Here is a 17,856-nt window from a genome sequence, read left to right as displayed (position 1 = left end):
AATGAATTTAGATTTGCGAAGTTCGGCCAAGAATATCGAGTTTTCAGCAATTTAAGTTTGGACGTCGGAAGCGATTAACTCTGTTTAGCAGGATTTTGTATCGGTATGGCCCCTAAGTGTATGAGACGCATGTGTGTAATTGTTTCATGACCTGCGTGTCGTGAGTATGATAATTCGGCAGGAGCCATGTGAATTGTTACATTTGATGTAATGGCCTGCGTGCCAACTTGTGATGATCCGTACCAACAATGTAACTAGATTAAGGTAGTTATAGTTCTTGGAGGTTTCATCACATGGAGGATGGTGCACATAAGTCATGGAGATGGAGATCAACATGGTGAATAGATTCTATGGAGATGGAGATCACCAAAAGAACATGGGCTATACTAATTGACAACCATGTGCTTGCCGTTCTTATCGTTTTACTTCAATATGTGATAAAGAGTTTTATGCATACGGTAGAAGTAGAACGATCGATCCCTCACAAAAATTTTAAGTTATCCTTGACATGTCCCATGTCATGTACGATTGGTGGTGGGTCTATGAAATTAGGGCACCACCAGTTTTCCTTGACTAGGCAGGTTCATATCGGATACTTACATGCATAAGGGTTGGTCAGCTTGACAAGGTTATCTTAACGGTTAAGGACCTTGGGGCATAAAGGTTGGGTGCCGAGACATAGAGATGTCACCCAACAACAAGAGTCATATGTGATATGATCAGCAAAGAGTTGCTTACCGATCTATCTTGTCTTCTAGCGGTGATGCTAAAGCTCACTAGTTGACTTGATAGTTGTGGGTCTTGAATCGCTAAGAATCAATAGAGGGATATTGGTTTTAGTGGGAGTAAATTCTATTAATTGCTTAATGTCATTTACTCCATCATGAATATGTTTGTCTTAGTATTTTGCATTATTATTTTGTTGTAGATCATAGTCCGCAACAACACCCAATCTTTTTCATTGCGTTCGGTCCTTGAGAAGGACAAACTGAATGGGACTAATTATGCGGATTGGATCCGCAACCTGAGAATTGTTCTCAGGGCAGAGAAAAAGGAAGATGTTCTGAATACCCCATTACTAGAAGAGCCTGCTGATGATGCACCTGCTGAGGAAAAAACTGCTTATAGAAAGGCTTGTGACAACAACCTTGAAGTAAGTTGTCTTATGCTTGCTTGCATGGAACCTGACATACAGATGCATTTCGAGACAAACTATGAGGCACATGATATGATCGTGGCGCTTCAGGACATATTTCAAACTCAGGCCAGGACTGAAAGGTTCAATGTGTCCAAGGCTTTTGTCGAGAGTAAGCTGGCAGAAGGCGCTGCAGTGGGTCCGCATGTAATCAAAATAGTTGGTTACACACAGAGGTTGGAGAAGCTGGGCTTCCCACTTGGCCAAGAGTTGGCCACTGATTTTAATCTCGCCTCTTTACCGCCAAGCTATGAGAACTTCATCTCGAACTACCATATGCATGGGGCTGAAAAGGGCCTGACTGAACTGTGTGGCATGCTCAAGACAGCAGAGAGTGACATCAAAAAGAGCACAAGCGGCGGCCATGTGATGGCTGTCCAGAACAAGCCTGCTTTCAAGAAGAAAGGTTCTTCTTGGAAGAAGAAGGGTAAGGCTACAGTTGCGAACCCTAAGCCAAACCCTGCACCCAAGGCTAAACCTGGACCAGCTGCAGATAATGAGTGCTTTCATTGTCACGAGAAGGGACACTGGAAGAGGAATTGCAAGCTGTAGCTCGCCTCGTTGAAGAACCATTCTTCCACCTCAGGTACGCTTGTTATTCATATTACAGAAATATTTCTTGCTGATTCTTGTGTTAATTCTTGGGTATTTGATACCGGATCGGTTGCTCACATATGCAATTCGATGTAGGGACTAACAAAGAGTAGAAGCGTTGGAAGAGGATAAGTTGACTTCCGCGTTGGCAATAATGCAAGAGTTGCTGCTGTGGCCGTTGGGACGATGCAACTTCACCTACCATCAGGATTTGTCTTGGAGCTTAGTAATTGTTATTTTGTTCCTAGTTTAAGTCGAAACATTCTGTCTCCTTCATGTTTGATGAAGGATGGTTATTGTTTTGCGAGTGAAAACAATGGTTGTGCTATCTCTAAGAATAATATGTTTGTGGCTTTTGCGTCCATTGTGAATGGGCTATTTGTTTTAAATCTTGATGATTCACCTATCTGTAATATTCATGCTAAAAGGCCTCGGCTTGCTGATTTGAATCCTACCTACATGTGGCATTGTCGTCTCGGTCATATAAGCGAGAAACACATGAAGAAGCTCCATTCGGATGGACTTCTAACTTTGTTTGATTTTGAGTCATATGAGACATGCGAAGCTTGTTTGCTAGGCAAGATGACCAAGACGCCATTCACAGGTTTTCCAGAGAGAGCAACAGACTTACTAGAACTCATACATACTGATGTATGTGGACCAATGAGCTCGACTGCTAGAGGTGGATTCCAATACTTGATAACTTTCATTGATGACTTGAGTAGATATGGCTATGTCTACTTGATGAAGCATAAGTCTGAAACTTTTGAAAAGTTCAAAGAATTTTAGTGTGAAGTTGAAAATCAGTGTGTCAAGAAAATTAAAGCTTTACGATCTGATCATGGAGGCTAATATCTGAGCCATGAGTTTAGCAGTCATCTAAAGAGTTGCGGAATTGTTCCACAACTTACACCGCCTGGAACACCTCAGAGAAACGGTGTGTCTGAGTGACGTAATCAAACTCTGTTGAACATGGTTCGATCAATGATGAGCCAGTCGGACCTACCGTTATCGTTTTGGGGTTACGCTCTAGAAACAACAGCTTTCACATTAAACAGGGTACCGTCTAAATCCGTAGTTAAGACACCATATGAGATGTGGACTGGAAAGAGTCCCATTTTGTCTTTTCTGAAAATTTGGGGCTGTGAAGCATTTGTCAAACGTCTGCAGTCTGACAAGCTTGCACCCAAATCGGATAAGTGCATTTTCCTGGGATACCCAAAGAAAATTTTAGGGTAGTACTTCTGCAATCGATCTGAGGGCAAAGTGTTTGTCGCTCGGAATGGAGTTTTCCTAGAGAAAGAGTTTCTCAAAGGAGAGAAAAGTGGAAGAATGGTGCAACTCGAAGAAGTTCGAGATGAGCTAATAGGACAAGACTCTACAAGTGATGCTAATGTAGCTGAATAAGTTGAGATGCCTATGGCAACAGAAGCACCTCCGCAACCACGAAGGTCGGCAAGGCTCCGCGCAGCGCGGGAATTATTATTGTTAGACAATGATGAGCCTGCAACATATGCAGAGGCGATGGCAGACCCTAATTCTGAGAAATGGCAAGATGCTATGAAATCCGAAATAGAATCCATGAAGAAAAATCAAGTTTGGAACATGATAGGCCCGCCTGTTGGTGTGAGAACCATAGAGTGCAAATGGATCTATAAGAAGAAGAAAGATATGGATGGAAATGTTCACATCTATAAAGCTCGACTTGTCGCAAAAGGTTTTCGACAAGTTCAAGGAGTTGACTACGATGAGACTTTCTCGCCTGTAGCGATGCTTAAATCTGTTCGGATTATTTTAGCTATTGCTGCATATTTCGATTATGAAATATGGCAGATGGATGTCAAAATAGCTTTCCTTAATGGAAACCTAACCGAGGACATGTATATGATGCAGTCCGAGGGTTTTGTCGATCCGAACAATGCTGGAAAGATATGCAAGCTTCGAAAATCTATTTATGGATTAAAGCAAGCATCTCGGAGTTGGAATATTCGTTTTGATGAAGTAGTCAAAGGGTTTGGCTTCATTAAAAATGAAGAAGAAGCTTGTGTTTATAAGAAGAAAAGTGGGAGCTCTGTTGCATTTCTAATCTTTTATGTGGATGACATATTGCTAATTGGAAATGACATTCCTATGCTTGAGTCTGTAAAGACTTCACTGAAAAATAGTTTTTCGATGAAGGATTTAGGCGAAGCAGCATACATTCTGGGCATCAAGATCTATAGAGGTAGATCAAAAAGGCTTATAGGATTAAGTCAGGATACTTATATTGACAAAGTGTTGAAACGGTTCAACATGGAAGAGGTAAAGAAAGGGTTCTTGCCTATGTCACATGGCATACATCTCAGCAAGACTCAGTGTACTACGACAACTGATGAGCGGGATCGCATGAGCAAAGTTCCATATGCTTCGGCAATTGGATCTATTATGTATGCAATGATAAGTACCTGTCCAGATGTTTCTTATGCTCTAAGCGTTACAAGTAGATACCAGTCTGATCTGGGTGAGAGTCACTGGACAGCTGTGAAGAACATTCTTATGTACTTAAGAAGAACTAAGAATGTGTTTTTGATCTATGGAGGTGAGGAAGAGCTCGTTGTAACGGGTTACACCGACGCTAGCTTCCAAACTGACAAAGATGATTCAAAGTTCCAATCAGGTTACGTGTTCACAATAAATGGTGGTGCTGTTAGCTGAAACAGTTCCAAGCAGGAGACGGTGGCCGATTCTACGATAGAAGCCGAGTACATCGCAGCTTCAGAAGCTGCGAAGGAAGGTGTTTGGATAAGGAAGTTTCTTATTGAGCTTGGTGTGTTCCCTAATGCCTCTAGCCCGCTGGATCTCTACTGTGACAACAGTGGAGCCATTGCGCAAGCCAAGGAGCCAAGGAATCACCAGAAGAGCAAACACGTTATGCGGCGATTTTATCTCATTCGAGAGTTCATCGATCGGGGTGAGATCAAGATATGCAAAATACACACGAATCTGAACATTTCAGATCCGTTGACAAAACCCCTTCCACAGCCCAAGCATGAGAGGCATACAAGAGCAATGTGCATTAGATATATTCTAGATCGACTCTAGTGCCAATGGGAGACTGTTGGAAATATGCCCTAGAGGCAATCATATTTCCTTGTATTCATGATTAATAAAGTATTCCTTGAATATCCATGGATGACAACTTATATTGATTAATGCTTATGTGAAGTATTTGTGAAACTGTTTACTTGTATGGATATTCTAAAATGTTCCTAGTCGGAGTTCATGAGAGGACACACATGAATATTAGACTAGCACATGTATTAGTTGATTGACTACGTTTCACAAGTCATGGACATAGGGATGTCAAACTAATAATGTGGGCTCATGTAAGACATGAGACTGAACTGACCCAACGCGAGATGGTGATTTCTCATTACACAATATGTACGCTGTGTCCTTAAACCTGAGATTATCGTATGTACTCAAGATGTGAACCAACTTATTTAGGAGCCATTAAACGCTATTCCATAACTGGGTAGTTATAAAGGTGGCTTTCAGGTTTGTCAAGAAGCATGCTGTGAGACATTATCAGTCAAGATGGGATTTGCCCCTCTCTACATGAGAGAGATATCTCTGGGCCCCTCGAGTGACTCAGATCAAGAAGTGCATGGCCATGCAAAGGTTAAGAGTTAACCAAGGATCTGAATCACGATATCGAGAAAGAGAGGTCAGCTGGGAGCTAGACCAAATAGCGTGAGGCAAAAGAAACAGCTTGTATATGACATTGTGACGGCTCGTAGGATATGTTCTTTGCGTGCATATAGGAGTTGACATGTCTTACTAGAGGCCACTGTCTGCTATTGGGCCGAGTAAGAGTACTCGGGCCATGTCTATTCGCATGTGAGTCCATAGAGTCACACACATAAGGGAAAAAAGCCTGATAAGGATGAGCTTCAAATTAGACTGGGCTTAGGTGCATTAATGGGCCTCTCAGGCCCAAAAAAGGGCGTCCAAGGTGGAGCCCAAGAGGAGCCCACTTAAGGCGCACCCCAGGGGCTATAAAAGCAAAGGGTGGCGTCCAAAGGCTAACCCTAATCTGCGCTATAGTACCCATGCGTGAACAGTAGCCGCCGCTACAGCACCTGCGCGTGAACAGTACCACAGCTACAGTGCCGTGTGAACAGCTAGCCGTCCGGATCGCGACGTTTCTTCCCGTACGTGTGGACTTCGTGGAGGTGCTGCGCTTGCTGCACAAGTACGAGCCGTTCGTGAGGTGGTTCACGCAACTGCACTGCCGGCTTACATCTGCACTACACCGATGCGTTACAGAAGTTCCGCACCCGCTCGTCTAGTGGTAATCCCGTGATCTATAACAGCAGTAATTCCTGGGTATGGGTCGAAAAATTTTGTTTTTCAGTGCCCGTATCCCTACATTAAGGACCGTCAACATACGGCTCCCAAGTAACCTGCAATGATGATTTTTGCATCAGAATTGCTTATCAAAATGCTGGAGAAATAAAAGAATGAGGTAATGGTAGGGAAACAAATTGAAATACTATCACAATTATATAAAAGCGGTAGTGGTACAATAGAAGAAATGAAATGATGAAGTTGAATACAAGTAACTAACCATCGAGGCCATTAGTGTGCTGAGCTCGTTGGCCTACTCGAAGTAAGCCCACGTAGCCTTGGCAGAGTTAACTCTGACCTGGTCCCAGAGGTATGCAATGTTAGGTCGAAGTCGCGGGTCGACCATGTCGAACCAGGTACGTGGAGCAAGAACTATGGGCCGTCCAACTAGTATACGAGACGACATAGCTGCAGAAGGTACACACAGCCGCCTATGGACCCATGCTGTGAAGTGCGTTGACACGCCTTGCAGAGCTGGCGGTACAAGAAACCAAGCACCCCGGACCCCAGTTGTACCCCCGGCCGCATCCCATTCGATCGCAAGGGAGGTACATCTAAGACGCGTTGTCACCTGCACAATGTTGAATGTAATGATATTGATGTAAAATGAAAATGAAACACTGCCAAAATGTAATTCAGGCGGTAATGGTAGTGTAAAACATTGAAATTGAAAATGAGCTGTTACCTGTGCTGTCTAGGAAGAGAACACACCAAACAAGTGAAGGATCCAAGCCCGGCAGTAGTGTGTAACTATGTGTACGTCTGCACCATTCGAACACTTCGTAAACTGCTGCCGAAGCCAACTGATAGGCACACCTGAGGTCCGGTTGCTGGTCCCGCTGTAGGAAGCTCTCTTCCGAGGAAGTCCTCCACTCGAGCCCTCTGTCACTGGACGACCTCTAATACTGAGGCTAAAAACTTCTAGGTGTTCTCCAGCATCACTGTCATCTTCCCACAGGAAAGGTGAAAACTATCAAACTATGAGTTTCCAGTCTCCACCTACAGAAATTGCGGCAAAGTTTAATGGTGGCCACGTTGGCGTCACATCGGCGCCATCTCGGACAGCAGCCTCATACCTCAGCGCCACGGGTACGGGTCCGAGACGTGTTAGCCCACCTGCTAGTCCAAAAACACAATTTATTTTTTAGGGCTCTAAATGTGATTTTTTTTTGAAAAGGAGCTAAAATGCAAAAAGTAAGGGGAAGGGAGAGAGAAGGCAGGCAGTACACAGCATCTCCACCGTGTGGAGTCGGGAGTCCTCCGCCCCCTTCCCCTACTTTTCTTCTCCTTCCCCTTCCTCTTCTCTTTCCCCGTCCTCTGGTCTGTCTCCGTCCAGATCCAGATCCAGGTACGGTCTCTACTTCCTCAGATCGATCCCTCCTCGGATGTCCCTACTAGGGGTGTTTGTTTCCGCTTATAATCCGATTTTAGATGAAAATAATCCATAATCCCACCCAAACGGTCTGATTAATTTTCGATTGTCTCGGCCGCCGCTCACCACAGAAGCTCCGAAATAACATGCGGGTCGATTCCCCTGTAAGCGTCGCCAGACTCGCGTATCGGATAAGCGAAAGGATTTTCACCCGCCTGCCCCTCTCCCTGGTACCCTCCGACCCATCTCCCCGGCGCCCCTCCCCCGACGCCCCTCCTCCCGCGACCCACCACCTCCCCTGCGCCCCGTTCCCCGCCGCCTCTCCTGCGCCTCGTCACCGGCCGCCCCTCCTTGGCCCGGATTTGTGCTGTACGCCGCCGCTGACCCCATTCAGGTGCGCCGCCGCCGCCCCTTTGTTTCGCCGATTGGAGTAGCGCCACTGGCCGAACTGACGCCTGCCACAGCCCTATAGTGCGCCGTGTGCTGCCGCCGCCCCCATGGTGCGCCGCCCCTGCTTGACGCCGGATCTACGCCGCCTACCCCTGCAGTGCGCGGCCACCATCCGTGTTGTGTGCTCCCGCCGCCCCCAAGGTAAGCTGCCGCCTCTTGTTGCTGGATTGATGCGTATTCTTCTAATTTCAGATTTGTTGGCCATGCCAGGATGTACTTCTAATTTCAGATTTGTACCATTTGAGCATGAGGGATTATAGTTGCTTGTATGGCACTTCACAATTTCATTAGGGAATGTGACTTAGAAGATCCGCATTTTAAAGAAGACGTTGAAGATGATAGTCCTCATCCAACTTATGATAACACAGATGATGGTGGTACTAGAAATGATGTCGACATGAATGCATTTCGTGATGCGATCGCTACCGCTATGATTTCATGATTTAGTTTAGAAATTAGTTGTATCTATTATTTATGTACTCAATGTTTAGAAATTAGTGCCGGTACATCTCTTGTTATAATTGTGATATTAATCTATTTGATCTAATATAATATAATTATGTAATCAAGGTTGTCAAAAAATATAAGAATTATTGAATTCTGCTCGTATTCAGCAAAAACTGAGATATCATCAGCCTCAAGGGTATTTCAGACATTTTACCACTCAGCTCAGAGAATCGACTCAAAATAATCAGGATTGCCAAACACCCAGCTTATCCAGACAGCCGATTCTCCAGACTCTGGCTTATCCCAGAATCCTGATTCTCAGAAAAGCGAGGTCCAGAAAAGCAGAAACAAACAGAGCCTATGATTACTCCTAATTGGTTGGATTGGATTTGTTGGTGGTTGCCTCTGCCTCCTCCCTGCTGAAATTCCTGTACTTGACAGGCAAGGCAAGCAGGGAGATTGATGTGGATGAAATCCATCACCCATATGCATCTTGACACCTAATCACTGTTGGTTGGTTTTCTCACTCATGTTTCAGGGTTCAATCACCACACCAGGATAAGCAACCGAGACAATGGCGGCAGACTCTGGAGCTCGTAGGCAGCCAACCTTCACCAAGGTTGACCAGCTGCGCCCAGGGACCCTTGGCCACAACCTCATCGTCAAGGTAGTTAACTCCAAGATGGTCCTCCAGAGGGGCCGCGAGGGAGGGCTGCAGGGCAGGCAGATGAGGATCGCCGAGTGCTTGGTCGGCATGAAACCGGCATCATCGTCTTCACCGCAAGAAACGACCAAGGTACTCCTGCCTTACTATCTCGTTGCATGTTATCTACTGTTTCCCTTTGCTGATAGCAGCAACCATATTCGACATCTTGCCAATGTGTGACCTGCTTGCTTCTAATCTGCTCAAACTTGCTGGATCTTTGGCCTGAATATATACACATTATGTATCTTGTTATTGAACTCCTGCATTTCTCTGTTTGAAAATGCTAGATAGATGGCATGTTATTTATCGCTAACCATTCAATGCATACAACTTATTTTAATCGATTCTTTGGTACTCCGCCAATCATCAATATCACTATTTGGAATCTCCTTGGTAACTATTATTGAGTTTATACCTTTGGCGATCGTCATGTTGAGATATATTCATGGTTGCCAAATCCAAATAACTGATTGGGTCATTTTCCAACACCCTCATTATTTGCTTCTTTACCTAAGCTCAGTTTTCCAATGTTCGAGTAGGCCTCTGTGCATTGTGTTGCATATTGAAAGGTAAATGTAGAAATGATGGCTGAAAATTGTTTGGCTTGGCGAATTACAGGCCACCCTTTTCCCTAAAATGAAATAACTAAAATTTGATGCTTGTGGCACACATGCTTCTGTCATGAGGGCTGTAATCTTTTTGCAACATCATATTCATGGCAAAGATTGACCTAATTTACCTCCATCCAAGTAAACCTATAAGAGCAATAAATATTTCTTTGCTTTTTATTTGGCAGTGGATGTAATGAAGCCTGGAACAACTGTTGAACTGAGGAATGCAAAGATTGACATGTTCAAGGGTTCGATGCGGCTCGCGGTGGACAAGTGGGGAATTGTGAAAGCTGCTGAAAGCCCAGCTCAGTTTGCAGTCAAGAAGGACAACAACCTGTCCTTGATTGAGTTTGAGCTGGTGACCGTGGTGGAGTGAAGACCACCTTTTGTAGGAGGGTGGTGCGTTATGTGTTGTTGAACCTATTTGGCACCACCAAAGAAAATAAACGAGTCATGGTTGATGTTATCGTATGCATCCGAGGTTGGTTATGGTTAGTGATCGTCGGTAATGGACGGCATCTCCGAGATAGATTGTAGTGGGGTGTAGCCCATCCTCATTGGACCTGTCATAATGCGTTGAGCTGCCTATTGCTGTACCATGACTTGGCGCTGAGCTGCCTATTGCCGTATCATGAGTTGGCTGCATGGTTCCAGGTCTGTGTGGTGTGGTAAATGAACTCTAGTATTGCCACATTGCTGCAGCTGCTGCTGTTGGCGCTTGCTGCTACAGTTGGCACGCATCTAGCTATAGGCTTTAGGAAAAACTAGAACATTTGATGAGCTTTGCGCACCATATTATGATGCAACAATAAAAATATAAAAATAAATATACATTTGATAAAGATATGACCAAAATGAGAATAACTATATGACTTTAAATCTAAAAAGAGATGAGAAAATGATGTAGATACACTTCAATACTAAAAAGTAAAATAACCAATTTCACCCTTCAACTTCCATCTTAGGCTCAAATTCGTCCTTCAACTATGAAATTGGCCAATTTTATCCTCAAACTTTCTTCTTCTTTTTTTTGAGAAGGGGTGCATTTCATTAATTTGATAAAGGTTTACAATCAAGGCTTACAAGCTCATGAACACAAGGAGGAGATTGATCTCACCAAACCACCGAATGCATACATCGTTTTGCTAACTGTGCTAACTCATGGGCTATCTTATTGCACTCTCTTCCAATTTCGCACACTTTTACCTCTGGGATTGTAGACATAATAGACTTTATTTCTTTCATAATGTTGGAGAAGCTAGCTCTATTTTCAGCATCGGAAAAGCATGGACTTTACCACATTATGACAATCAGATTCGATCACATTTGATTTCCTGATCCATTCATTTGATAACTGAACCCCTTTAAGGCATGCTATTATGCTAGCAAAAGTTTGTGCAAACACACAACTCAATTATTATGAAATTAATGGATAAATCTTCCAATATCCATGTAACCTAGTCATGCAATCGATCGCACTAACACTCTAACAGTGCATATTAAATTGAAGATCTTACATGCGGAACCATTGCAATATTATTATAAGTGCCAGCTGGTTCATAACATTGATTCCAATCTTAATGGTGGGGTACCTAAACCAGTGTCAAAGTTGTAAGGTAAGGTCTTAAAAATGCTAGATTTGCATTCTGCATTTACATTGATGTTCTGTGCGATTCCAGGCAGGCAGTGTTACCTGTATAAGCGCATCAACAAGATCTTCTTCAAAAGATTTTTCAACCCAAAATATGCTTTCTTCAAATCTGAATGCTCTGGGTCAAGATGAAGCCCTTTCTGGTAGTGCCTAAACAAAAAGTATTATTGAATATTGTCTATAGAGCATTTGGGTGCGTATAAGCATATGCACACTCTTTTCCAAATTACCTGGAGGCCACATCATGGTCAGCGAGGTAATAATAGGCCCGGCCACGTAGTAGCAGTGCATCCAAGTTGTCTTCATCTTCCTTTAGAACAAATCCGGTCTCTGATATAACACTTGAGTAGTCTTTCAGTGCTAGCAACGCTTTAGCCTTGAGAAGCTTTGCCTCCAAATTTAATCCTTAGTACAACAGCTCAAGAAGACAGGATTACAAGGCATTTGCTTGTCCGTGGTCACACCTTCAAGCAACCTGGAGAAAAGACAAGCACAATTTTGTTGATATATTCCAGGACTTTTGAAAAGTCTCCGGAATCAAACTGGCCATAAGCAGACTGTAATGAATTTTGAGCCTGCAGAAGCTGAGACAATTCTTTTTCCACTGTAGCAGTCCCAGGATTTAACTCCAGGTATTTGTTATAGTCGCTCTCAGCTTCCTTGTATCTGGACTTTAGAAAACATAATGCACATAAGAAAAGCAAGGAATAAGGAATAGCAAAACAAGTTATCATGTGCAAGATGACAAGTATTTTAGTAGCCATGTTCTCTTGCCATTTCATTATATGGGACTCCTCTTTCAGATGTTGAGGCAATGATGCGAAACCAGGATTAGAATCCCCATTATATTTAATAGGTGTGAAGTCCATTTTTCTTGCTTGTAATGCCAAACCAAAATGAAAAAAATCATCTACTTGCAAGTTTGAAGACAAAAGAAGCTGAAAGTATAGTTGGGTTGCAAATCTGTTTTTGAGGCTTGTAACCTCACCTCAACCCTGATTAGCTTGCATGCCACGTCTTACCATGCACTTTAGCTTAACAACACCCCACCCCCGGGGTACTCTGTAATTGACCGACAGGTCAATCTTTTCGGTTAATGCATTATGCGGGGCTCCTCGCGCCCCTGACATTCTTGAGAAGAAAAACAATGGGTTGCAAATCAGTCCACGAGCAAAATTCACCTGCACTTATGGCGGAGCACTGATGCACGCTGCCTGTAAGCTTCAGAATAACTTGGGTCAACTTCCAACACAGCATTTAGCAGGCCAAGTGCCCCATCATACTTCCTCAGGTTCATCATCTCCGATGCTCGTGCGAACAGAGTAGCAGGGTCTTTTTCTTGACCTTCTGGAATTACAGAAAAAAGAAGACGATATTTGATTAGGTACTAGTATCGAAAGCGGTGGACCCAGTCGTGCTGTGGCTGTATATAGAGACTGGAAATGGCTGGCCTAACAGTATCCAAGAAAGAGCTAAGATGAAATCCGCAAATGTGTAGCACAGGTCATATTGATCCGGTGACAGAACAATGAAGATTTAGTGAGAGCTCTGGGTCTCGCTCGCTCCGAGATCCAACCAATCAAATCAATGTGAAGAGGGGAAGGCTGGATGTTCGGAGATCCAATCCAACTCTACGCAATCCAATCGAGTAGAGCGGCTACGGTTAACTTGTGATGGTGGGAAGTCGGAAGGGAAGCGCACCTTGAGCGAAGACCCGCGGGGAGTACTGCAGGTGGAGGAGGCAGAGGATGAGGAGCGGAGGCAACGCCGTCCGCCCCCATGCCCGCACCATGATCTCCGTCTCCAGCTCTCGCGCTCCCTCCGCAGGCGCTTCCTACTCGTCTTCCTCCCTGGTTTCCGTTCCGTCCTAGCTCTTGACAGACACAGCGTTGGGACGGAACACGTGGCCCGGCCAATACAGCGGCGGCGCGTGGACTCTCTGCCACAGACGGGCTGGGCTAGCATTCTGTTGTCGATGGTGGGCTGCCTCTCGTTGGTATTCCTATTCCAGCCCACCCAATCCGGATCACTTAAATCAGTCGGTCAATGCTTGAGATTTGAGCTTGGGAGAAGAGAGGAGTGAGTTTCTTAATGGGCTTCCTTATTATCATCATCCAAATTTATACAATTTTCTTTATTACTGCTAATCTTCTTGTCCTCAATTGACATTCCTGTTATTCTTATCAGCTGGTCAATCTACTCGTCCTCAATTGTCCTCAATATTTCAGACATGAAACATTGGTTTTGCCAGCTCTTGAAAGTTCAACAGCAAAGAGTGGGGACTCTCGTACTTCTTATCACTTATCAGCTGGTCAATTTAAAAAGAGCGCAAAAACAGAATTTTTAGGAAGGAGGAATAGCTACTACCAAGATACGTGGCCATGCTGAGGGACGAGATCAGTATGTGGATTTTCGTGGGGGCTCCACATCCCGATGCTCTAGTTGGACACATTTTTTTGCGAGTAGTCCTTTTTTTTTTGTTTCTGAGCCTATCCAGCACTTTGTCTGGGTTGGAAGTTGTATTTCTCACATCTAACTGTATCTCTTCTTATTAATGAATGCTGGACAATAATGTCTAGGTCTTTCAAAAAAAATTCTTGTTACTCGTTGTTAAGTGCTTCTTAATTTTTTGAGATTACACGCAGTACAACTCAGGCACTCACAGGGCACGCACACTCACCTCTATCAACATATCTATCATGTGTACTCTCTTTGTTCTATGAAAAATGTAATTCTGCATTTGAAAAAAACTCACAAAGAGTGCAAATTTAGAGGTTGGATCTCAACTACGTGCCTAATGAAGTGACCAGATTTGATTTGCATGCAAAAATTAACCGCATGTGGCAAACAAATAAGAGCATGAGAGTCTTTTCACACCACCACTAATGTGTCTGGAAAAAACAGAATTGCACTCTTCATTAGGATGGAGGAAGTATGCAATACCTCTTCTTTCCAATGACAACATGGCCCCATAAACCAACCTTATCATTTGCCCCAGCAACCGCAGATTCCCCAAAATCAGCCTTTCCTGATTCAATTCAAACCCTTAGGCCAATCTCAATGGGGTTTCATGGAGGTTTCATGACATTAAATACCATCAATTTTGCTGACATGGCAAAGAGAGAGAAAGATAGAGTTTCACGAGATGTGAGGAGAGTTTCATCACCATAAAACTTATCTGGCACAGTTATTTAGTTCTCAGTCTAGGTAATTATGTCCATAAAACTCCCACTGAGACTGGCCTTATTGCTCCAAATTGGTGCTTATTATGACACATTTTTATACTATTTTAATATTCTTAAGTGTCATTAACAGCACACCTAGGCGCACGGGCACGCACAGCTCTTGGACGCCCGGTCTGGGAGTGGGTGGCCTGGGGGGGGAGGGGGGTTGAGAGCTATGATGATGGCTTCTTAAGAGTGAATGTTATCTTCTTCTTTCAGGGTATGTATTGTTAGAAAGATAGGCACTTTTGGATATATTTTAATTCTAAAATTAAATATGTAATTAAATAACATTTTTATGATTATAGTAAGTGAATCAAAGCAAGTATTCAAGATTAACACAAAAGTAAACAGAATGAAACATTTAAGTTTCTGACTGTACCCCAAGGCGGGACCACGCTATGTAGGAAAAGGCCTATAGTGACGGGCGTCATCTCCCTATGGTGACGGGCATCGCGCCCGTCACTCCTACATCGTCACTGATTAGAACAGAAGGGTGACGGGTATGTGACAGACAAGTGACGGATATCAGATGAAGCCGTCACTTTTCTTGGTGACCAGGCCCCCCTTGTGAGGTCTTCGACCGTCACCTTTGTCTACTTTAGGTGACGGGCCTGTAACAAAACCCGCCACTTATCAGTGTTTAGAAGGTGACGGGCTTCAGTTTAGCACCATCACCTTTTCTCGGTGACCAGCCCCCCGTATGGGGTCTACGACTGTCACCTTTGTCCAACACATGTGACAGTTTGCTCACGACGCTCGTCACCTACGATTCTAGATAAGTGACGGGTTCTGCTTTACTGCGCCGTCACCTAGTGAGTATACAGCAGGGACGGGTTTGGTTGTTGCCCGTCACCTTAGAACCTGACCCCTGCAAGCTGAAATTTGTTTCCTGGCTGCATCCTAGAGCACATCTAGGATTTGGCAGCCTTCTTGTTGATCCAGCAAACACACAGAATAGAACTCAATTGATATCTCACAAAGCTTACATAAAAAAACAACCACCAACTGTACATGACAAACTATATATTGTATCTCTGCACTATAAATTAACAGTACACATATACAATAATCACATGAATCGAGAGTAGGTCCATGAAAGAATTAACAGTACACATATACAATTATCAGTTCATCAGCTGTGACAGTGGAAGTCACCTTTGTCGCTTATGACATCTAGAAGCAAGAAGGAGGCAAGCTTTTCTCTAATACCCAAGAGCTGCTTGTCGTCCAATTGCTTGTCCGGATGACCCCGCACGTCCTAGCAAAAAGTGACAGTCAAATGATGAGTGCTTGTACGACATATATATATATATATATATATATATAGACACACAGCAAGCGGTCAGAGATATATTTGACAAAGGCTTACTTTTGCTCCTTTAAGGGTTTTGAAACTTGTAGCAAGGCGGATCATGTGGTATGCAACATAGAACCCGCATACATTTCCAGGTCCTTGCTGCATGCACTGCTCAAGATGATATATATTGTTAGCACAAATATATTATTTAGTGAAATCATGAAAACTTAGTATGCAGGAGGTCAGAGATATATCGGAAAATCGGTCACATGCGTCAACTTGGTTTTTGGAAGACAGTGCTCGGCTCGAAAGGTGGAGAAAGCACTGCATTAGGCGTTATGGATGTCGTTAGCTGCAAATTAAATAGGTGACAGGCTCCAAATAAGAAGATTACAAATGTGGTAACTCAGAGATATACTTATCAATAACCGCCTTGATGCTGGTGAAATCTCGTTGTCCCAGAGTGATGCCATCGTCGTCGAGTGGTCTTAAGGAGTCTATGTACCACACTATTTCCCACTTTGGACAGATGACGACTAGGAAATAGTGGGAGCCTGTGTGGTGCGCGGCAAGCACACAACATGGTGAAGAGCCCAAGACCTTTGTGATGGCAGACTCTACGTGCTGCGGATCCTTATTGATCACTCCGGCAGAGAAATCCTGGGGGGTCAATGAATTCAACACCAAGCTCACGGTTCTTTGATTCTCTGGCCAATTGCCTACATACACATACATTAGTTTTCAGAAAGCTAACATAGGGTTTAGCATTACGAAGTAATTAAAAATGACAGTGAACAATATTTTGTGCTATATATACTCAAAGTGTCGAGCAACGGATGAGGGAAATGTCCAAGGCATCGAGGTTGAAGACGTCGTACAGATCAGACCAAGAAACAGAGAAATAACCAGGCCCACTGTGTAAGTCCTCAGCCTGGTAATGACCCACGATTGACGTATCATCACCGTTGGCATGGGTCATGTAGTGCTTGTGGAGTCCCTTGGTATTCACCCCTGCAGTGGCCAGATCCAGCTCCGACAACATTGGATTGCCCATCACAAACTTGGAGTGAGCAGAAGTCCATACATTCTTTGCAGCTGGTTCCTTGGTGCCGCCTTACCCTTTGATTCATTTGCTTTCTGTGCTGGTGGCTTGGGTTCTGCCTTACCCCTTCTCTTTTTCTTTGGGGTGGCTGGTCTCTTTTTCTTTGGTGCGGGGGGAGGGTCGTCGCATGCCGCGGCATCCTTCTTCACATTTTCTGGATCAGGTGTTGGGGTGCGTGGCCGCTTTGGGGCACCACTAGTTGACGACCGACCAATGGGGGGAATGAGAATACCACTTTTCTTCCATTGGATCCGCATGGTACGGGCATCTCCCAAAGTATAAATGTCGGCTTCTAGCAGCGGGATGGGCAGAGCGACATCCTTGGCGTTTTCGAGGACAAAATCAATCTTGACCACGACATATCCATCCTGCACTGGCACCGTGTGGCATTCCTTGTCCCCGGGTTGCACAATCCCCAGTGCTAGCTCAATCAACAAAGTTGAGTAACTTCCAGTTATAATGCTGCAGGAGGTTGGAATATTATTGAGCCTTTCAATTGTGTCCGGCTCATCAAATCTAGGACCAATGGTGGGGGAGGGGGGTCTTGGGTTTAGCATGCTGCACTGACCGGGGGAGGGGGGTTAGGGTTCAGCATGTTGCGCCGTCACCAGTTGGAATAGATATACTATTCGACTGGCCTTGCTTGATGTAGTCGAATGACGTTGTTGATGCAAAAATCAACAGACAGAAATCCGAGGGCAAGTATTCGCCAAGCACGGAAAGTAGACCAAGCGTGCCAGTCAATTTGACCTGAAATTTACAAGGGAGAAAACAAAATCAAATTCAAGAGCGTATCGGCTGGGATTCCGAATATC

General features: G+C 44.2%; 1 protein-coding gene and 1 pseudogene across 7 annotated transcripts; one reads left to right on the top strand and one right to left on the bottom strand.

The window, feature by feature from the left end:
- Nucleotides 1–7,233: 7,233 nt before the first annotated feature.
- LOC120683664 (dnaJ protein P58IPK homolog B-like) lies at nucleotides 7,234–13,288 on the bottom strand. 7 transcript variants are annotated; one of them, XM_039975092.1, is made up of 6 exons: nucleotides 13,117–13,288; nucleotides 12,597–12,762; nucleotides 11,880–12,081; nucleotides 11,646–11,806; nucleotides 11,458–11,565; nucleotides 7,234–7,294 (listed from the first exon to the last, which is right to left on the bottom strand). In XM_039975092.1, the coding sequence occupies exons 1-6, from the start codon at nucleotides 13,205–13,207 to the stop codon at nucleotides 7,249–7,251; spliced, it is 774 nt and encodes a 257-aa protein (XP_039831026.1). In that variant the 5' UTR covers nucleotides 13,208–13,288; the 3' UTR covers nucleotides 7,234–7,248. The 7 variants fall into 7 exon arrangements, 5 of the variants coding, with proteins under 5 accessions (XP_039831026.1, XP_039834508.1, XP_039824590.1 ...); XR_005684252.1 differs by having other exon boundaries at nucleotides 7,279–7,294; nucleotides 11,458–11,555; XM_039978574.1 differs by lacking the exon at nucleotides 7,234–7,294 and adding an exon at nucleotides 9,130–9,375.
- On the top strand, nucleotides 7,470–10,167 carry LOC120697179 (annotated as a pseudogene).
- Nucleotides 13,289–17,856: the final 4,568 nt, after the last annotated feature.

This window comes from Panicum virgatum, chromosome 1K, assembly GCF_016808335.1.
Source record: "Panicum virgatum strain AP13 chromosome 1K, P.virgatum_v5, whole genome shotgun sequence".
Taxonomy (NCBI): Eukaryota; Viridiplantae; Streptophyta; class Magnoliopsida; order Poales; family Poaceae; genus Panicum; species Panicum virgatum.
The sequence above is the reverse complement of the archived record's forward strand: the minus strand, read 5'-3'. Positions and strand labels throughout refer to the sequence as shown.

Excerpts from the sequence above, each read along its gene's own strand:
- LOC120683664 (XM_039968656.1), bottom strand. The coding sequence starts at position 13,207 with ATGGTGCGGGCATGGGGGCGGACGGCGTTGCCTCCGCTCCTCATCCTC. Across the intron at positions 11,807-11,879 it reads TTTCTCCAGGTTGCTTGAAG|GCAAAGCTTCTCAAGGCTAA; the intron begins GTGTGACCACGG and ends TTAAATTTGGAG. Across the intron at positions 11,566-11,645 it reads GACCATGATGTGGCCTCCAG|GCACTACCAGAAAGGGCTTC; the intron begins GTAATTTGGAAA and ends CTTTTTGTTTAG.